The 22,889-nt window shown below is 29.7% G+C and overlaps 1 protein-coding gene across 34 annotated transcripts in view; it reads right to left on the reverse strand.

The window, feature by feature from the left end:
* The window catches only part of LOC119603142 (twitchin), an 82,819-nt gene that overhangs the window by 44,957 nt on the left and 14,973 nt on the right, over positions 1 to 22,889 (reverse strand). For 15 of the 34 annotated variants that reach the window (XM_037955073.1, XM_037955058.1, XM_037955060.1 and 12 more), the window contains 14 exons: positions 22,525 to 22,826; positions 21,073 to 21,296; positions 20,543 to 20,945; positions 18,040 to 18,692; positions 15,160 to 15,567; positions 14,532 to 14,591; positions 13,977 to 14,081; positions 13,745 to 13,804; positions 13,561 to 13,659; positions 5,917 to 6,231; positions 5,459 to 5,584; positions 5,175 to 5,213; positions 4,773 to 4,958; positions 3,812 to 4,084 (listed from right to left, as the gene is read on the reverse strand). In XM_037955073.1, the coding sequence (XP_037811001.1) occupies positions 3,812 to 4,084; positions 4,773 to 4,958; positions 5,175 to 5,213; positions 5,459 to 5,584; positions 5,917 to 6,231; positions 13,561 to 13,659; positions 13,745 to 13,804; positions 13,977 to 14,081; positions 14,532 to 14,591; positions 15,160 to 15,567; positions 18,040 to 18,692; positions 20,543 to 20,945; positions 21,073 to 21,296; positions 22,525 to 22,826 (3,253 nt within the window). Of the gene's footprint in view, positions 1 to 1,179; positions 1,375 to 3,811; positions 4,085 to 4,772; positions 4,959 to 5,174; positions 5,214 to 5,458; positions 5,585 to 5,916; positions 6,232 to 13,560; positions 13,660 to 13,744; positions 13,805 to 13,976; positions 14,082 to 14,531; positions 14,592 to 15,159; positions 15,568 to 17,634; positions 18,693 to 20,542; positions 20,946 to 21,072; positions 21,297 to 22,524; positions 22,827 to 22,889 lie in introns of those variants that run through there. The other 19 variants (XM_037955074.1, XM_037955084.1, XM_037955085.1 and 16 more) reach the window with 8 other exon arrangements.

Consider the following 22,889-nt stretch of genomic DNA (forward strand, 5'->3'; position numbering starts at 1 on the left):
ATTACATTATAAACCACATATTATTTCACTAAAATGGTTTTTTCAGTTTCTCGATATTCGTATTGTATTTTATTTCAACATTTTAAAATATATTTGTAAATAACGGGTTCTATGTTTTTGTTTACATTATTCTGCAATGTTTTGCTAGCGTACATAGGCTTCGATAAATTCAAATAAAATTCGATGTAGATTAAATTTTGAAAAACGGAAACCGTTTCGGTAAACTTTTTTGAGGATTATTATTAAAAAAAAAATTTTATATGAAATTGGAAGACTGAAAGTCCTTTCTTATGATACCAAAAACTCATATCGTTCCTTTGGAAGGAAAATTAAAAAAATCATAAAAACCTCAAAATAGGATCTTTTTATCCTTTGATCCAGCTCACCAAATTCGACTCCAGGACAAACAATTTGAGAAATGGTATCTTAGAATCAATTAAACTTTAATTTTAGTTGGGAAAATTAACACCTTATATTTCCTCCATACAAACGGGGCCACTCTAATATGTATAGACATACCCTTTTGGCACTGAAAAACCTTGAAAATGTTCTCATATTTCCTAAGAGAAGAAAAATATCAATATTTGCTTAAAATAAATATATTTACTACTATATAACATACAATTGGCTAGTCAACTACCTAGAATTTGAAAAACGTTTGACTTCAGCGCTCATTTACTAGGTTTGTCAGTCGAATGAATATCGCGAAAATATGTTTTTTCAGTTTAAAGAAAAATATTAATATGTATATATGTATATCACTAGTTATGGTTATATGGGTACCATTGAAAACTATCTTGTCTATCGATTAAGAATAGAACTCCGGTTTCAAAACACTTTTTTATTTTTGTAGAGTCTTAAATCGTGAACTTTGTTTAAATACATACTTTAGAAATTAATTGAATAATCTAGGAAATTGTAAAAATTATTCAATCACTCGAATAAAACAATTTTAATTAATTTTTTTCGAACTAAATAAAACTTGATCAAGACTTGAAGTGAGTAATTAATTTAATACTGATGTTAGTCCTAATTTTTTCGCCAATTTTCTATTTGGATAGAAAATAAAATTGTTGGTGATTGTTCACTGCTGGTGTACATATGTATGTCTTATAAATTGTTTACATTTTTAGAGATTAAAAATTATTTTCACAGCAAATTTGTTAACATAATACACACCGCTGGCGTTATTTTAATTGTAGCCATATTGATACGTTATTTGCCTTTAATAAACAAAACAATATGATTTATCTAATATTTATTATAATTGACATTATTCAATATTTAATTTTTTAACACGCAGCAATATTTTCCACTATAAATCCACGTTGACAAAGTGAACTTTTAAGCGCCAGGATGTTTTCGTCACGCTTTATTAATTTGTATGTCTAATAATTAACACTTGTCAGCAAGTAATTTTTTAATAAACAAAGAAGGAAGATGAATGAAAAATAAACAAAGTGACACGGCCCGTGCTGTTGCTGAAACAGCAAAAAACTGAAGACAAAATCGTCAAAATGCCCAAAATAAAATGACAATATGACAAAAATTCTAACAAAAACAATATTAAACATAAAAAACCAGTCAGTACCTAAATTCTCTAAAGATATTCTCACAAAAAAGGTGAAAATATGTAAACATTTTTATAAAATTTTTGAAGAACTATAAATATATTAAGATACATACATATATACATCAAATTATTGTCATAAATGTTTCTTTTTTTATTTTTATATTTTTTATTTTATCTGTAAAGAATATATGTATACTAAATATAAATTTATGTATATATATTCTTATTAATATATAAACTTAAGTATTTAAATAAATACAACATCGAATTAACAGCTTTCCGCCAAATTTGTTATTATGTACCAATAAACTTTGATTATTTAAATCACCCTCAACATGATACTTTCACCTTTTAATAATACATAGTCTACTAAAAATATGTTTCTTACGAGGCACATATCGTAGTATTTATTAAATTTAAGTCTTAAACCACCGAACCGATTGTTTTAATCTTTACGTGGAGAGCCCACATGTCCAAGCAAGGATATGTAAAACGGATCGGGCGCCAATAGTTATTATAAAGACTCAGAACTTTTTGGAGCAGTGTATAATCAAAGATAAAAAATCACAAACGCATAATACCCACTATAGTGGTATAGGGTATAAAAAAGGGTTAACGCGAATTTATTGCAAGGTGAAGTTAAAAGTTAAGTCGAAATACAGGAAATGAAAAACTCATTATATTTATACCCTACACCACTATAGTGGGAAGGGTATCAGAATCGTGTACCCATGTAAACCTTGTGCACACTCTACAGGTTGTAGTTTTTAAGATAATTTGGTAAATTTGGACGAAACCTATTAAAAATGGTTAAAATCGCTAAATTTTTGAGCTCATAATTATGTTAAATATACTTGTATCTCGCTAAAAAGCGACACAACAACAATATTTTATACAAACCTTAATTACATTGCTGAATTTCGTAATGATCAGGCTTCATTTCCATAAAAAGGCCCCTTCGCAAAATAGGCCCACAATTCACGCACAAATAAATACTAAGTAAATATAAATCTCTCCACCTAATTTTATCGAAATTGGTCCATATATGCCTTTAGCCCCCATATAAAGAATTTTGCAGAAAATTTGTTTTTCGTCAATAAATTACTTAAACATATCGGAACAAAGGTAAAATTCAACATATGAATAATAAATCACATTTAATATTCATATTTGGTGTAGGGTTTCATATGGTCGGCCATGACTGACTATATTTATGTACTTGTTTTTATATGTATATGGCAGCGGCGTGAAAAGAAACTTATATTAAGCCAATTTCTGAGGGAAATTTGTTTATTTATATTTTTTATATAAATACTTATATCGAAGTATTAAGGTTTACATAAAATATGTTTTGGCGTTTTTGGTAGACATACTATAACATTTAAAAAAAATAATGAAGTGATTTTAATCATTTTCTATAAGCTTGGTCCTTGGTCTGAAATAAACATCAAATTATTTTAAAAATTGCGACTTGTACTTAGATAACAAGGTTTACATGACTTAATTAAATCAGAAAATTATTCCAAGCAATTGTTATTCTTTAAGGTAGGTATATGACCACTATTTTTGTGTATCACACACATCAGCACAAAACAAATATACCTTTCCCACTAAAGTGGTGTAGGGTATGAAGAAGAATACGTTATATATTTGATATTTATATTGCGTCACGGTTAAAATTTAAGTGAAAAGAACTCTACTTTGCCTTGTCGAAGGTATGTATATTGCTGGGCGCACTGATTAGATTGTGATAACAATTCAACAACTAGATTTACAAAAACAACATTGAAATTGTCGATTATTTTTCTGGCTGTTTCAAAAATTATCCACAGAAAAATGAACTGGTAAAATATGTTGTAGATTCAACAAAAATTAAAAAAAAAATATTTAGGCTAATGGAGCCTGTATTAAGAATTTGGTGCCCACTAAAAGGAACACGTTCAATTTTCTCCAGCGAAGAAAGACTTTTACTGACAACTATAGTCTACGCTATTTTTTAAAAGCTTGTTAATTAATATAAATATTTTTTCCAAAACCAAGCTAAAACAGAGATTACGCGTTGTAAATGGTGAAATATTACTATTTAAGCAGTGTGTTTCTATGCCAACAGTTCATATTCAAACCATTAAAGTAAGAATTACTTTTTAATTGAAAATTTTGTGAAATAATCGGCGATTTAAAATTCCAGATAAGTAAGCGATAAAGGTAAAGCGAGGTGTACCGAAGATAACATCTTACCTTAACATCTGGAGCCACTTGTTCCATAGGAACTTTAATAATGGGCGATTTGTTTTCATCGTTAGCCACTATTTGGCCTGATGGCTCCGCGGGAGTTTTAATTTCGGGTACGGGTTTTTCTTTTAGGGATTTTTCAAATTCGGGTTTTTCATATTTTTCTAATATTGGACGTTGGTAATTGTCGTGAATTTCTGGCAAACCTTCTGACTTCTTTAAGTGGGATATTTGGGCCTTTGAAGCTTTGCTTGGATTAAATTCCATTTGAACAGTTTCCTTTTAAGAAAATTTCACATAAATAATAAAATAAACATACACAAATTCCAGCAAATTCAGCGCAACAGGCTTTGCGTTTAATTTAAATTTTTAGCGTAGAAGAAAGTTTTAATTTTGATAGCTTTTTTAAAAAAGTTTGAAAGTAGTTTAAAATAAAGAAAATTATAAAAGTTACAAAGAGAAAAATAAAGAGAATTACAGCCGTGTCACCGTTAACTTTGAAATTTCAAGCTGATCTTTAGCAAAATATTTTTTAGATAGAGCTTAAATGTTCTAAATCGCGATTACGCGTAGTAAATATATGTATATCATTGTTGATCTGTTTATTTTTTTCAGTTCTAACATAATTTTGTCTTCCTTACGTTAAAAATACAAGTTTAGGCGGTAAAATAAAAAACTATTGATAGAGCTTTAAATAATCTTCAATAGAAAATAAACTATTTATAATTTTGTAAAAATCAAACATATACTGTTCCGTAGTCTCGATTTCTATTTAATACAGCAGATATCTGGTTAAAAAAGTATAGTAGTCCAGAAAAAAGTAGAGAGAGAAGAAACAATAAGAGTAAGAGAGTAGCATCAATATCATTTAAAAGGAGTTGTAGCAAATAGTATTAAAATCAAAAAGAATTTTATTTAAGAGAAGATGACAGTTTTGCAGCATTTTTATTTTACTTTCATTAAGTACCTTCAACAATTGTTTGGCTTGTTGAGGAGCCTCACACTCTTTTTGATCTCTAACGACTGGTTTAAGGATAACACCCAGAAAACTTTCCTTCTGTATGGGTTCTTTGGTCATTAGAGCACGTACAGATGAACGACGTCTCTGTTTAATTAGTTCCGATATTGACTGACGTTTGTCGTTATTTATGTTCTGTTAGTTGTCGAAAATATGTATTTAAAAGTTAAAATTTCAAAATGGTGGTGTTAATAGTATTGTGATAAATATAAAGTGGAAGCAATAGGGAATTTTTGTGATTTCGTACTAAATTCATGAATTCTCATTCGCTACTACATACGCGAATCAATGCATATACATTCATATTTATGTACTATTCCTTGATCCATAGCAATAAAGATTCAAACTTACCTCTGCTGGTTTTTCGACGGCAACTTCAGCAGCTTTTTTCTACACACATTCACATTTTGTTTATTTTAAGTATTTTTTGTAATGTGTTCAGGAAAATGAAACCATACATAATACGCATAAGTAAAAAATACAAAGAAAGAAGACATGGAGAGTAAACAAAAAGAATGAAAATAAAGAATGAAAGGTATTATACGTTTAATGCACATAATGTACATATGTAGGTTGATTAAGAGTTTTTTAACATTTTTTATATTGTCTACTTTTCTTTTGAATATGTTACTTACCTCTGGTTCAATGATTACAGGACGCAAAGTAGCAGAATCCTTGTCATTACTTTCTTCAGGAAGTTTACCTTTACCAACTTTAAAGCCTTTAGGCTCATCAGCAGGTTTTTCGACAGCGGCTTCTTTCTGTTAATATTTAAAATATGGGGGAACATAAAAAACAAAATGAAGACATAGTGAAAATAAATAAAGAAACATATAACATATAAGAGGCAATATGAAATGCAACAAAAATTTTCAATTAGTGTTTTAAACAGAGAACGAAAATAATTTGTCGAGCTTTTCAAGTGGTAGAAATTTCTTAAGTCGTACCAAAACAATAATTTCTGGTTGCGGCACTTTTTCCACACAAAATTTCCTCTAAAACCATTAAAAATACTATTAATTGTTTATGACAGAATGTTTAACCGCAGTGTTATTTTTGATCTCTGTTCCTAAAAGACGGTAATATGTATTACCTTGGGTAGGCCATTCTTTTGTACAGCCTGCTGTGGCTCCGGCTTGGCTGTATCGAAGACGGGTTTTTCCATTTTATTTGGAATTTCTGATGCTCGAGTAAAGTCACTGGCTTCAAATTCAGGTTTTTCGAATTTCTCCAATACGGGTCTTTCATAATCCGGTATTTCAGGCAGTTCTTCATATTTCGATTTTGGTTTTGGCTTAGCCTTTGCTTTAGGCTTAGCTGCTTCTGGTTTTGGTTCTTCCTTTGGTTGAGCTATCGAAGTCTTGCGCAATTTAGGCAGTTCTTCAGCTGGTTTAGGCTCTTCAATGACCTGTACAGACATGTAGACAGACAAATTCATCAACGGTTACATACAGACATGCATAGATTATTTCAACATTAATTATTTTCACAGACAAAGTTGTTTAATTTCCTTTTCGATATTAATGATTAAACATATACAATAAAGCGAAAAGAAAGCGCGATAAATATAGATATAAATAGAATATTGCAGCGAATTCATTATTTTTTTATTTATGTGGATCTTTCAAGGCTAATTTATAAAGGTGACAATAGAGTTATAACAAATATAACTTATAAAAAACTTATAAAATTAATAAAATTAACTAATTTTCTCACATACTCAATATATAAATAAATACATGAATTTGCTAAACTTTTTTTAAATTCAATAAACAAATAAATGACAAACAAATAAAGAAGACAGAGCGATAGAGAAAGAGAGAGAATAAAAATAATATACGTTCAGATTTAGCAAATAATGAATGAAAATTATCATTATTTGCCCAATATTAACGTACCAAACTTATGTAGATTATGATGGTTCATGAACGTTTTCATCTAAAATATGTATTACATTAATTCCGAGATACAGTTACTCCAATTTTTTTTTTAGTTTTTGATGAGATAAATCAAAGAATATGAATATTAATTTTTGAGGACTTTGGATCTGTTTACTGGAAGGTATTAAAAAATTTCATAAAATACTATAAACAAATTTTTAATTTATTTGAGTTCATGAAGACAATAATTTTGAAAATTAGCCTACCTAAACTTAGGTGGAAACATCATGGCATTATTTTTATTTAATATAAATTTGACCACCATAATATACATACATATACATTGGAAGCAAAAACAGAGAATTTTATTAGCAACGAAATGCAAAATAGAGCAAAGAAACAGTTGTAAGCCTTGAAAATAACCCAAGGTGGTCCAAAATCATCATGAGATATTATAACTTCGAGTTATATAGAACGCCCTTCATAAAATTGTTTTATAACATTTACATACGTGCTATTACCCAATTCACAATCGTTGTCGTATCGTTGTATGTCGTATTTTTTATTATTAATTTGTTTTTGTTTTGATAATAAAAAATATGACATACAACGCCGATTGTAATTGGACACTTTTTAGGATGAATATCTCTAAAACGATGCGTTTCAATGTACTAAATACGAGAAAATTAAAAAACTATTTTTTTGATAAGTTCCCTCAGTTCCCTACGTGCGATTGTAAATCTTGATCTCAGTACAATATGTTGAAGAAACAAATTTTGCAATCTTTTCGAATTGGATGTCAAAAATTCCGTAACTTTGAGCTTGTCGCGGTAAAAATAGTTAAAATTTTTGTTAATGTATTTCTGGTCTGCAAAACGACTTTTATTGTGTTATAAGAGGCATATAAATTTCAAAAAATTCTGAAGTGGACTAAACCAAATGTCAAACTATTTTTTAAATATTTTTCTGTATGAGCTAAAAATTACAACTATTTTGACATTTCGATTAAAAGCGAAAACAATATGCCTCTTCAACCCACTTAAAATCATTTTGTGGACCAAAAATATTATATTGAAAATATATGCCCCTTATAATACACTAAAAGTTGTTTTGCAGACCAGAAATACACTAACAAAAATTTTTATTTGTTTTTCCGGGATAAGCTCAAAATTACGAAATTTTTGACAACCATTTAGAAAGGATTGCATAATTTTTTTTTTAACATATTATACTGAGATCAAGATTTTCAATCGCAGGTAGGGAACTGAGGACCTTTTCAAAAAAAATTTTTTTTTTTTTTTTGTCGTAAAAAAGTGGTCCACGGGACGCCCTAATGTACATACGTATATTTTCGAGCATAACGACTGGTAAGATATGCCATACAGTAATCACATTATTATTGATTTCATATTAAAGTATTCAAAAAATGAAACCGATTAACAGGTTTTTTTTTGAAAACCGATCGGTTTTATGTTGGCTAACCAGGTTTTTATGCATGACATTTTCTTTAAATTTTGAGAAAAACTTTTATGTAGATTTTATGTTAATTTTACTACAAAATATTTTCTTTTTGATTTTTGTTAACAGGATGGTTTTTCTTTCTACAAATTCTTCACTTTTAGAAAGATTGAGAACTTTAAAAGCCCAAACGTACTCAGCCTTTTTTTCTGCACACGCCATTTTTTCTTTATTAAGAAGTTGATTTAAGGCTCGTTAAATAACATTTCAAGAATTCTTCATAAGTTTAAATTTTTTCTCAAATATTTTTTTAAAGTAAAGCGATTTTTTTTCATATACGTCGAAATTTTGAATAAAGTGGTTTTTATTTACCATCTTCCTTCAGTAGTGCCGGACAAATATTTGGAAATGAGAATTGATTATTGGGTGTTTGCATCGATTTTGTGAATCTTAAAATCGATTCAGACAAAAAATTCAATTATATAAAATTTAGGTCTTCATTATGCCCACTTTTTACCAGATTTCTTTCTTTTTGGCCCGATTTTTAGTAAGTCAATCTTTCTAAAAATTAAAAAAATAATAAATTTCGAAAATATTATTGACATTTTATTATTGAATTGAAACATACGGATCTGAATTTATACCTCATAGCTCATTTCTTACATTACAATTTATACTTTTTCCGAAAAATTCTTGGAAGTGTGAGTGATAAAAATAGCATCTATTCACCAAGATTTAAGATTATTGCAATGTAATTTTTAATATTTTTGTGACAGGAATCCATAGTAATGTGAGGAAGACCAGTAACATTTTTTATATAAAAGATAACAACTCTGACTATTAAATTTTTTCCTCCTAATTTAATTCTTTTTAGCATTTCCTTTCTATACGAATAATTCAAAAAATTACGTTCCAAATTTTTTTTTCAAAATATTTTTTTCTGGACTTAGACGGCCAAAATAAGGAAATCCATTTAGGTTTTACATCATTTTATATCGTTGTAAACTAGTGTTATATGTTATATTTAGAAAATTTATTTTATGATTTTTGCCGATAAAATTACCATTAATAAAAAGTCAGTTAATCGGTTTTAATAATTAAAAACAAATTCGATACCGGTTTTTTAGAAAATACATTTTTTGAAAACCGTTTTTTTGTCCTCCGACATAATAAAACGATCTAAATATAAGAGTTATATTAATCACACCATTTTGGGCCACCTTGATAAACAGAATTATAGGATTGAAAAGAAAAAAATTATAAGAAGAAGTAAATACTTAAGTATGTATATATCGCTCATTTACTATAAGATTGGCATAATCAAAAACGGCTTTGACGTTTATAACAAATAAATACCCTAACACCGAAAATAATATAAAAGGCTAAAAAACGGCCCATATTCTCCCAATTTTTAAATGGACCAGTCTTGTAGTAAACGAGCGATATGTACCCAAAGATATCGATTTTGTTTGCATTTGGTTATTTTGTTCACTGTCTGGTGCTAAATTTTAGTCCCATCGGATAACGGGAACCCGCGCCGGAAATCGATAGAAAAGTGTCAAATTGGGTAAATAATAGGACTTTGTTTGATTTCTTCAAAACTTGTACCACTAAGATTATCTTTTCTTAGTCTTTTGATCGAATCTTATCTTCTAGAGATAATTGTCTATCCAACGAAATATAAAACATTTATATCAAAGGACAAACAACTAAGTTATTGAGAATTTCCCAAGCCATATATGTACATGTACGTAGAAAAATAAAGTTTTTGCATTGTTTGTTTGGTCTTTTTGATGTAAACAACAAGTAAGAGTATTATATTCGGCTGTGCCGAATCTCATGTACCCAGGCCTGCCAGATTTGCCGATTTATCGGTATTTTGCTGATATTTTACCCTTAAAATAGTAAAGTGCCGATTTCCCGATTTTTGCTTCAAAAATGCCGATTTTTTACTCATACATTATTCAAAAATATTGTAAATTTGTTATATTTAATGATTTTAATGTTATATTAATGATTTAATGATTGCAATTCTAACGAATTTATTGTCAAAACTAAACTTCACTTAAGCAAAAACGACATGGAGCTTTTAAACAAATTGGGAAAATAAAATTTACATTACAGTAAAACACAATTTGCTACATCAGCAATTTCAATTGGATCGAGATGTACTTATGTATATTATAAAAAGGAAACACAATTTATGCATGAAAATCCTAAGCAAGCTAATTTTTTTAAATTTTTAAGGTTCGAAAATAAATTTACACATTTTGTGGAAAAGCTAATTCAGAACACTTACCCGGTTTTTGTTCGACGAAAAAAAAAGAAAATAATTGATTACAAATGTGCTTTCACAACATTCCCGGATTTAAAACCGGCTTTACAGTTATTTTCTGTGTTTATTAGTCTTTTCTCTTACTCAATGCCCCATCAATAAGATATTTTATCATACTATTTGGAATGGTTTTAAAAATACTGTAAAAAACTAAATTTTTACAAAAAACTTCTAATATCGATTAGGACTAGAACCACTTACTAATTCCTTATTAGACATATGTCTAGACAATTGGTTACAAATCCTATTGAAACAAAATTATTAATGTTGTTGATAACGACCACCTTGCCAAGTAATGTATGAAATAACTACACTCATTACCAAAATTACAGGATAGTATTCAACAAATAATTATAAATTAACATTTTTCTGCAAAAGGGATACAAATTCTAAATTGTGTTTTTTTTTCAATTGCCGATTTTTAAAATGTAAGTGCCGACATATACCGATATTTTAGGAAAAAATTGCCGATATTTCTACAAATTTATCTGGCAGTCCTGCATATACCCACCATCAAACCGTATGCCATAAAAGGAATGCTCCCCTAACATCATGATCACTCATCAAATTAACAGATCGTTTTTCATAAAATTTTTTAGACCGATTTTGGTTCATATAATCGCATTTTACCGAACTTTCCGCATGAAATTCGGTAGGAAGATTTAAGTTTCTATAAACGTTTCGTATATCAAATTTCATAAATATTCACGTATTTTTATGCCGTTAAAGTAATTTTCTGAGGTCCCCTTGTATATGGGGGTAGGGTCAATTGTGGACCGATCTGCACCAAATTTGGTAGAGAGATCTTAACTCCTATAAAACGTATGTGTATCGAATTCCATCGCTTTACTCGTATTTTTAAGCCAATAATGAACTTTAATGTCATTTTCCGAAGGGGAGCTTATATGGGGATCAATCATACGCCGATTCCCATAAAAGTCAGTAGAGAGGTTTTGGCACATAAGAAACCTACTTATGTCGAATTTCATCTCAATACTCTTATTTCTAGGCCAGAAATGACGTTAGAGTAATTTTCTGAAGGGATAGTGTCAATTATGGACCGATCCACATAAAATTCGGTGGAGAGATTTTGGTTTATAAGAGATTTGCTTATGTCAAATTTCATCGCTGTAATCGTATTTTTAAGCCAGTAATGAGCGTTAAACTAATTTTCTGAAGAGAACCTTGTACATACATAGAATTTGGTAGAGAGGTTTTGGCTTGAAAGAAACTTACTTATGTCAAATTTCATCGCTATACTCGTATTTTTAAGCCAGTAATAAGCGTTAAAGTCATGCTGGGGATCTTATATGGGGTGTAGGGTCAATTATGGACCGATCCTCATAAAATTTGGCAGGGAGTTTTTGGCTCATATAAAACATATTTATGTTGAATTTCATCGCTATAGTTACACTTTTAAAACATATATGCCCGTTAAGGCAGTTTTTCGGGGGTCCACTTGTATGGAGGCTATCCGAAAACGTGGACCAATATAGCCAATTTTCAATACCAAGCAAACCTATAGAGAATATTTCTGGAAAATTTCAACCCTCTAGCTCATTCCGTTCGGACTCTATCGTGTTTTCAACAGACAGACAGAATATATATATTTATTATTGATTACAATGGTAAAGTGTAGTGATCGTTTAGGCAAAATATCGACCACTTAATTTACAAGAGGTAAGTAGTTAATTGGAAATGCGGTAATATAACTAGTGAAAGGTGCAAATTGGCACCTTTTGTACTGTAGGGTAATTAGTCGTATTTGCTACATATGTATTTGTGAAAGAAAAATGCCTATAACTTTGCTATTTGTCGCACGATATTAATATTTTACACCTTCTCTAATAATTTCTCAAGAAGACATGATTTGATGGAAATGTTGAGAAAATGTTATTTTAATGACAAAATTTTTGAAGAAACTAAAAGTCCAATTATTTCTTAATTTTACACTTTTCAATCGATTTCCGGCACGGGTTTCCGTTATCAGATTTGTCTAAAATTGTGTACCAGTTAGTTTTAGACAGTAATCTATTGTATGTACATTAGGGATATAACGATTGACAATTTTTGCAAATATTTAAGTTGGCATATGAGAAACTATATTATTATTGTTAAAAAAGTTCACGCACCAAATGTCTCTCCGTCATGTTTTTAAAATCAGTTTTTTGAAGGCTCCATATATCTTCGGAATCCAAAACTTAGAGAAAATCAAAATGTCCTGAGATATAGGCAGGAACGAGTCGAATAGAGTATTAAAAAATATGAGAAACTATATTATTATTTTTTTCGCGGTTGTTAAAAAAGTTCACGCACCAAATGTCTCTCCGTCAGTTTTTTAAAATCAGTTTTTTGAAGGCTCCATATATCTTCGGAATCCAAAACTTAGAGAAAATCAAAATGTCCTGAGATATAGGCAGGAACGAGTTGTGATGTGACAAAAGTATTTTTTTCGGTGAAAATGCCCATACATAAATATTTTAATTTTAAAATAAAAAATTGTAAAAAATTGGTTTATATTAGAATTGGGGTCGGTGCGTGATGTTTTTGATTCCAAATGACATACAAAAATTATTTTCATTACTTATACCACACTGGCCATCTCGTCGTGGTATACCAAAAATTTCGCCAAATTAGTTATATCCCTAATGTACATATGTATATAAAATATAAGTGTAGAAATACAACCTAGCGGTTAGCGAATTTAGTTGAAATATTTATATATTAGGTATAAAATCATTTATTACCAATAAAATTATATGTAAATTAATATTTTTAATCAAAATGAAAACCATAATAAATGTGTAAGAGATAGAACAGGGAGAGAAAGAATGTCAGAAATACATATATTAGAAGTTTGTTCGGATTCCGTGGATGCAATTTTCACAAAAGAAAATTTATCCCGGTATCCGGAGTTGTATTTCTACACCTTTGAAGAATCAGCTTTTTACAAAAAACAAAAGAGACACAGAGATAAATAGCAAGAGTATGCGAAGTAATGAAGAAAGAAGAATACTTTGCGTTGCACTTTTTTGCTTGAATGTAGATAGATAGATTTGTTTACCTTCGAAACACGTCTTTTTTCGGCGGGTTTAAGTTTGGGTATTTCCTCTTTAATCTCTTGAGGTGCTTTATTAGCTTGTAAGGTCTTATTTTCACCTTGCTATAGATTGTAATACACATAAATATTATAATTAATTTTATGAACAGACTTGAAAACCAACGATGAAAAATTGTAGTATACTAACCTCTAAGGCTTTCTTCTCAATGATAGAAGAGCGGCGAGATTCAGTCTTGGTTTCTTCAATCTAAATACAAAACATTTTTAAAGGAATATGAAAACAATTTCGTACTTTTAGCACAGGGACACAACACATTTTTATATTGATTGGTCTTTATAATTTATTACATAAAACTCATATTTTTGTAAAAACTTTAGTCTGAAAATACTTATAAAATACAATTTATCGGTTTACTTACCGCTACGGATGAACGACGGGATGATACTGTAGACTCATCGTGGGTACTTATTATAGACTTGCGACGGGTCTCTTTAGTTTCCTCTTGAACAGATGAAACACTTGTCTATTTTTTAAACAAGCACAAATACGCCAATGAAAACATTAACATGAAAACAATTAAGGATTTAAACAGATTTACAGAGACAAAAGGAAATATGTATGTATGTGTTTACTAGAATGCTCGATTTTTAATTGTAACTTCTATTAGAACAGAATATAAAAGTATAAAAAATATAACTTTTTTGGAATGGATGTGAAAGCTCATCTATAAAGAATTTTTGTTATTAATAGTGATCAATTAAATAAGTGTTGTATTTTGATTTATATCATATTTTGGAAAATATAATTTCATCACGACATTAAATTAATGAAATACTAAGAAGCATTCTAGTGTGAATGTGAAATGTGTGAGCGTAATATCTTCAAAATCATTAAATTATCTTAATAATCGTATATTATTTAACATTATTAAACTATCAATCTTTGTTGTATATCTACATACGTGTATACATACCTTGCGCTGTTGTACACGTTGTTCTGTCTTTTTGAGTCCGATTTGCTCAAACAGTTCTTTCTATAATTTGGAAATGAGAAAATACGAGAGACATATTAAAACATTATAAAAGTTGAAAAAAATTTAACAAATTTTGCAACATTGGTTGTGCTTTTAAAATTTATTATAATTGCATAAATTTAACAGAATAAATGTACCGTCTTAGGCATAGTTCTCTGTTATATTTCATTCTGTCAGAATTATGTCCGATGTAAACAGATTTCTGTTTAAATAACGATTACTATGCTTAAGAATTTTATTTTGCCAAATTTATACGTAAGCGTATAAAGTTATTAAAAGCTGTAGAATATATGTTGAAAGCAGAAAAGACGTTAGCAAGAAAGCGTTAAAGAAAAAATAAAATGCAATAAAAAGGAAAAAAAACTAGTGATCTTAATATGTACATATGTATATTTATGTGTATTGATAACTAATAATATGATGTGTTTATTATAAAAACTTTTTGGATTTGTATTTTATTAATTCATGATTAGTATTTATCTTCTCTTTGCCATTTCGCAAAAAGGCCTTTCATCATTCGTTTATTTAAGCAACATCTTGATTGGACTATATTCCTGATATTTCTTACCTCTTCAGGAATGTTTTCAGTACCGTCAACAATATCTTCTGGTTTACTAACGGATTTCTTTTTCTTTTCGTCAGCTTTTTTCTTATCCTCTACGCTCTTTTTCTTTTCTTCTTCGACCTTTTTCTTTTCTTCCTCTTCCTTTTTCTTTTCTACTTCGATCTTTTTCTTTTCATCTTCCACAGACTTTTTCTTCTTTTCCTCTTCTTCGGTCTTCTTCTTTTCTTCATCGGCCTTCTTTTTTTCTTCGACCTTCTTCTTTTCTTCTTCGACCTTTTTCTTTTCTTCTTCGTCCTTTTTCTTATCCTCTTCAGCCTTCTTCTTTTTCTTTTCTTCTTCAGTCTTCTTCTTTTTTATTTCTTCCTCAGCCTTTTGCTGCTTTTCTTCTTCGGCCTTTGCTTCGTCCTCCTCCTTATTTTTTGTGTTATTTTTGTGTATGACAGTGTTTTTAAAATATGAAATTTTTGTATTTTAAAAGTATAAAAATTATAGAAAAATTTTAACAATTTGAGCCTTAATTGAATCTTTAAAACTTGTTACTTTTTCCTTAGTAAATTACTGCTATTACTCTAAACTTTAATTGTCCAATAAATAAGAAAATGTTCGTAAGTGTACTAATATGTACATTAGGGTTATGACTTATTGCAATTTTTGCAAATATCAAAAATACCATAGCAAGAGCTTGTAGGGTAGGGCGTAAACAGATGTTAAGAAATATGATATTATTTATTCGCGATCGTTAAAAAAAAGTTCCCGCACCAAAAGCGATGAAGTTTTGTATAAATTTTACTTTTTCTATATGAGAAAAATAAATACTTTTGCTAAAATTTTTGCATTTGTATTACATTATCTTAAAGAAAACATTGTTCTTTAAATCCTTGTTATGGAAATTATAACAAATTGCGATAATATTGCATGTTATAGAACATAGTACATTCAAACTGGCTTATAACGAACTCGGTTGAAAACTCGGTTGAAAACTTGTTCGTAATAACCGAATTCTCGGTTATTACGAACAAGTTTACAAGTCCCGCAATTTTGGTAACTATTTTCATACAAAAAACAACTCGGTTATTACGAATCCTCGTATAAAACGAACTACTTTTTCAGTCCCTCAAGTACAACTATAATTTTATAACGAACTTCAAAATTATGTGTTAAAGTCATAGGGATATATTTTGCTTTGTTAAAAAAAAGTTTAAATTTGTTAAGAAAAATATGAACAAATAAAATCAATGGTGTTTTTTTTTGTAAAGAATATTAAATCAATTTATAAATCATAGTCTTAAAATTTTGTAAAATGCCACTTTATTTTTGGAACTACAAAAACTTCACCTGTCTTATTACGAACTTCGCTTATAACGAACAAATGTGACTGGTTCCACGGAGTTCGTTATAAACGAGTTTGATTGCATACTTTTATATGAAAATTATTAAAATAATTTTTGGAAATAACGCACGAGAGCATTTTAGAAATTGCTTTCGGTGCGGAATTATATTATTAGGACAGTATTGGCTATAAGGCAGTGCTATGGTCATTACGTCATTACCCTAATGTACATACATATTTAATTTATGAATCGTTTCGTTCCTTTATCGAAAGTGTAAATTGTAAAATTTTGATGAATTTGAAATAATGTACGTACAAAAGTATATCATGTTAATGTAAATTATAAAAGTTTTTAACAAATAAGCATTTTGTGCATTGATACAGATCCTGTTATATTTTGCACAGCAGTTAAAGGAGTCAAACCACATATAGAAAATAAATAGATTCAAGAAAGCAAAGTTTAAGATAAGGATCAGAAATTTTCGGACAAATTACGAAATAAAGATGTTTCCAAACAAAATTTACTTATTTTCACCTAATTTTTTGGAAACAACGAATAAGGAGGGTAGATTGTATACAAAATACGTAGAAAAAAATAATACCAAAAGCCATTCACGCATTCCAACTCATGGTATAGTAATAAACTATAGAGAAGAAAGATATGCATGTTTCTAGAACTGTGGAGAAAATTATTTATTTATAATTCGCTAGATAACTGGGAGTTGAAATAAAACCTCTTGTAGGCGAAATATAGAATGTGCAAACTCAAATCATGTGTATATGTTTCAACAAGAGGTTATATTTAGGTTTATAGAAATTAAAATTAAGAGACGAGAAGAAAAAATATTGAGAAAAATAGAAATAAAAAGAAATAAGTATAGACTATAGAAAGAATAAATATGAAGTTATGCAAACAAATATTTTATGATAAATCGAACCTCGTCTCTTTGTACTTGTTGCGTTGGTTTTAGCTGTACATCGAATATGACCTTGCGTTCTTGACTATCTAATTCACGTGATAATTTTCGTTTGGGTTGAAATGGTTTAAGCTTTGGAAGTTCATAAATTGTTACTTCAGGAGCTAACGATTTTTTTCTATTAGTATTCAAATCAGAGGTCTTTGAAACAGTGGCGGAAACCTGACTAACCCTTGTAGATTTTTCTTCCTGTTCTTTTGATACTGAAGCTTTCTCTTCTATTTGGGCTTCCTGTTTTTTTACCGTTACCTTCCTTTTCTGTTGTACACTGGTGCTTTCTTGTTTTTGCGATTGTTCTACTTGTTGTATCTGTTGCACTTGTACTATAGTTGTATCCTGATTTATTTCCTGTTGCAAACTGAATGAAACTCTTCTTTGTTGTTCTACTTTAACTTCTAGCATTTCAGCTTGTTTAACAACAGCTTGCTTGATTTCCTGTTTCTGTTCTAATTTCGATTGCTGCTGAACGACAGCTTTAACCTGATCTTTCTGTTCTTGAATTTCTTGCTTTAGTTCTTCTACCTGCTTTGTCGATTTTTCTTCTTTTTTTTCATCGACTTCTTGTTTTGTAATTACCTTGCGTTTTACTTCGGCAGCTTCTTCCTCCTGTTTTTTCTTGTCCTGCTTCTTTTCGACCACAATCTTACAAGTGGATTCATCTTTGCCGGCCTCGTTGGCAACGACAACTTTGTAAGTGGAGCTATGCTCCATGCGAGCCGAACTCAATGTTAAACGAGCAGTTGTACCATCAAAAGTTGTAGTAATATCTTTAGTCTCCTTAACCAAAGTAGTGCCTTTGTACCATTCGATTTTGCATTTGCGATCTGATTGCTTGAGACTAATCAACAATTCGAAAGTTTTGCCTTCAACCACCTTTTGATCGGTGAGTTTGCGTGTTATTTCCGGTTTTGTGGGCTTTCGTTCTTCCTCGGGTATGTCAACCAAATTGACAATCTGAGAGACGGCTTCACCCTTCTCATTGCTGGCTACCAATTTATATGCACCCTTGTCAGTCTCCTCGACTTCATTGATTTCCAATTTAACTGCAAATTCACCCTCTTTGGTCTTTTCTACCACATAAACATGGCGACTGCTTTGTTTAACTTCATTAGTCTCTTTAAACCAGGTACACTTGGGTTCGAATTTCGAGGCCACTGTGCACTCAATAACCACAGTGCGTTTTTTAATAATTTTAATGATCTTGGGTTTATCTTTGATAACAGGAACAACTAGAGAATATAAAAAACACATATTAAAAGTAAAAGTAAATAAAAGTTATTTTTTAAATTTTCCTAACAATGTTCTTAAAATTTGTTATTTAAAATTCCTTAAAAATATATACTGAACATATTATTTCACCAATTCAGTTTGGTATATTCATTAACTAGGCAAAGATTTCTATGCAAATGCATATTTGCAGTCAGTAACTTAAAATAATTTTAACTATTTTTCCTTACGAATCAAAGAATTTGCTACAAAATGGCATTGATTTGTTATTGCATATTTTGGTTTAAATGCATAAATTGCATATTATGCTTTAAATTGCATATATTTTGCACATTTCTAAAATTTTTGTAGTATATTTTGAATATTTTTTTATTTTTCTAACTAACACAATTTGTGTTTTGTTCTCTTTTTATTACATATTTATACCCTACACCACTATAGTGGGGAGCGTTTGTGCTGATGTTTGTAACGCATAAAAATATTGGTCCTACACCCACCTTAAAGTATACCGATCGACTCAGAATCACTTTCATACAAGTTTTTTGCCACAAGGACGATGCCTATTGAAAATGTTTGAAATCGGTCCATTATTTCACCTAGCCCCCATACAACCTTAAAATTTAAACCACAGCGGTGAGAGTATTATGCATTTCTGCTACTGATTGTAATGTCCAAAAGTGCTTAATAATACGATAAAATTCAGAACAAATATAATTTATATAAAGATATATCAATTCATCAAATTTTATTAGAATCGGACAATTTCGTCTTTCAGAAAATAAATGTTCTACAAACATTTGCACATGTTCGTTGTTTGAATGAAGCCAGTAAGCTTTCCCACTCTCAGAAATTAAATATATGGGTCATTTCGTGTCAAGTGAATCGATGTCTTCCGATGAAATTTGCACCAAGGTTAGTACTATTGGATATTAGGCCAGACACAAATTTTCAGCGATATCGGTCCAGAACTGCCGGACTTATTTAAATATTTTTTAACTTAAGAATAAGATTTTTCCCCTATTTTTTCAAAATGGAAGTTTTTGTTACCTTTTTTTTTCTCAAATCAAAGCTTAGACCATTTCCTTTAAGAGCTTTGTGGATATTTAGCGGGATGTATAAAAAAATATTTGACCTCAAGAAGCAATGTTTTTGATATTGAAAAAATCTTATTCTTAAGTTTAAAAATATTTTTTTATAGATATCGCACTCGCATCCTATTAAGGGACTATAAAGACCATAAAGTAAATTGTCTAAGCTTTCGTTTGAGAAACATTGAAGAAATAGCTATCTGAACTCCTTTGGACACTTTTTGCTGGGACCAATAGGTGAAAAGTTTCACGCATTTGAATAAAACCGTGTATGACCAAAATGTCCAACTTTGACCCCCTCTAAGTCCGGCAGTTCTGGACTATCAAATGGTACTAACATTGGTGCAAAATTTCGTCAAAATCGATTTTTTGAGTTGGGTCACTTGATATGAAATCATTATTGTAATTTTTGAGATCGTGGTTCCGTTAAATTAGTATTAGAGTACATAATGCGGTAGCTCTGTCATCAAGAACATATATATTTGTTGTCAAAAACTTAAGTTCTAAATATGTATCTATAAATATGTTCTTAAAGACGATAAAAAAATTATAACAAATAAATTACAGAAGGAAATATTTTTGGTCCAACTTTTTCACATTTTAGTGCATATTTTCCTAATTTATAGTGTATGTTATAAGCGCATATTTTTAATTTTTTACCGCATGAAAATCCTTGCCTTTTTCATTAAAGTAGAGTGAATTTTGTGTATAAAATTTAGATGTATGTATGTATACTCTAAACTATATACATATAATATACTTACTTTCAATATTAAGTGTAAGATTGGCATTAAGTTCACCCAGAATGTTCTTGATATTGCACTTATATAAACCGGAGTCTTCCAATTGAGGGTCAATTAGCTCCAGTTTAATGTAATACTGGTCTCCACGTTGTTCCATGGACATTTTGATTTTATTACTTTCTTTGACCACTTCACCATTGCGATACCATACAATATCTGGCTTGGGATCTGCTTTAACCTTACATTCCATTATAACCAGCTTTCCATTGTTTTCGGAAACAATACGTGGCTTTTCGACAAATGTTGGTCCTTCACCTTCAGGTTCTGGTTCCGCTTCGATATTTAAATTGAGATTGGCGTTCGATTCGCCATATTCGTTTTGAACGTTACATCTATATGTGCCACCGTCGGATGCGCCGGGGTCCTATGTATTTATATATTAAAAATTAACAATTTAATAAAAAAAAAATACATTATAAATATATGAAAATGTCGTATGTAAAAGTTGTTAGTAACTAAAAATTTCTTCGGGTGCAAACATTGAAAATTACCTTGATTTCCAAAGTCAACTCATAGGTGTCTTCGGCAATCACAGTCGTTTTAATCTTTATTTTACTTGACTTATTTACCACTTCCTGGCCTCTGTACCAAGTAACAGTTGGTTCAGGCTTAGCCTTGCATCGGCACTTCATCGTGATTAGTGTACCAGAGTCGTTTGGAATAATTCGTGGTTTTTCGATAAATGATGGTGCAAATCCATTTGCATCGTTAGCGCCTAAATAAATTATAATTTTTGTTATAAAATAAACTTTTCTACTTTTTGTACAATGTAAATATTTTTAATAATTTAAAAAAGAAGCTTTATAAGTAAAGTTAAAAGAAAATAATAAAACTATTTAATGTGATTTTCTTAAATTGATATTGATTTTGCAATGAAAAGCGTTTGGATGAAGACGTTTGGTGGAATACAAATGAAACATATTTATTTGAAAACTAAATTTTTCTGAAAATCCTGAAATTTACAACTTTTACAATAATTTACTTCATGCGCTCCATTTTACCGACACCATTACGTTTACCATCATGGACATTATAAATATTGCAACAATACGATTAAAAATATTTACAGAGTTTGAATTTTATGAAATCATATGGATGAATCTAAAGGACTTTGAATGGTACTTTTAAATCATTTTGATATTCAGGAACTTTCTTCAACGCTTTCTGTGAATAATTTTTTTTTAATAGATAACCATAAACATATTTTTTTTAAATATTTTAATATAAAAACGTGTTGCAATTTTTAAATTATTGTGCAAATTTTCCCATTTCATGTTATTTTATACATTTTTGGTAAGGTTTTTAGAGTATATACCAGATCATTGAAACTTTTTGTGACTTGGCTTTGAGAAACCAAAAGCTTAGTAATTTATAAAAACTTACAGATAATTTTAAACAGCGATGGCTTTGTCAATTCATTTGTTCTTGATTATAAAATAAATCAATTTATAATAGGAAGGTTGATGCCGACCTTGTTATATTTCCACACATTATGCGATATTGAGTTATCTGGTTTTGAATCGCAAAGAAAATTCATTTTCTAGATTATTTGTTCTAAAAATCGAACTATTCCCTTTCCAGTAGCATGGAAACCTAATTGGGATAATACAGACGATGAAATTATTAGTTAGGAGCTATAAATCATTATTGCTCCACCCCATCCCCTCTTTGCATAAGTATCTACATATTTGCCGATCTTGTTGTGTAAATGCATATTGGGTAATTATGTCTGTGCATGCATCTGAATCATGCAAAACAACGCCTATTGTTAATAGGCGAGTTTTCGAATATTTTCCTTTTAGATTTAAGATATTAGTTCTTTTACTAAAAATTGCAAACGTTGGTTATGTAGGTTAAAATTTGTAGAACATTTCATATCATTATCAGATTAAATCATATATCAATACTCATTTCATACACTTTATGAACAAAATATTATGTACCTTGGAAATTGAGCGCAATATTGGCATTGCTCTCGCCATACATGTTAAATGCATTACAACGGTAATTGCCGCCATCTTCTTTGGTCGGATTCTGTATTTCCAAAGTCAACACATAGCTGTCCTTTGATGTGGCTTTGCGCGACATTTTAATCCTTGATGAATTATCGATTTTATCATCACCACGATACCAGGTAATATCTGGCACCGGGTGGGCCTCTAATATGCACTCCATGATTAAAATATCTTCTTCTTGTCGTATTGTTGGTTTCTTAGGAAAGCGCGGTGATTTTCCATCGGGTATTCTATTTTGAATGTTTAATGTTTTTAGCATTTTTTAATAATTTGTTTTCTGTTTGCAACATATA

The sequence above is a fragment of the Lucilia sericata genome, unplaced genomic scaffold, assembly GCF_015586225.1.
Source record: "Lucilia sericata isolate MDLA Ls3-8-SP2 unplaced genomic scaffold, ASM1558622v1 Contig000276F_arrow, whole genome shotgun sequence".
Classification (NCBI taxonomy): domain Eukaryota; kingdom Metazoa; phylum Arthropoda; class Insecta; order Diptera; family Calliphoridae; genus Lucilia; species Lucilia sericata.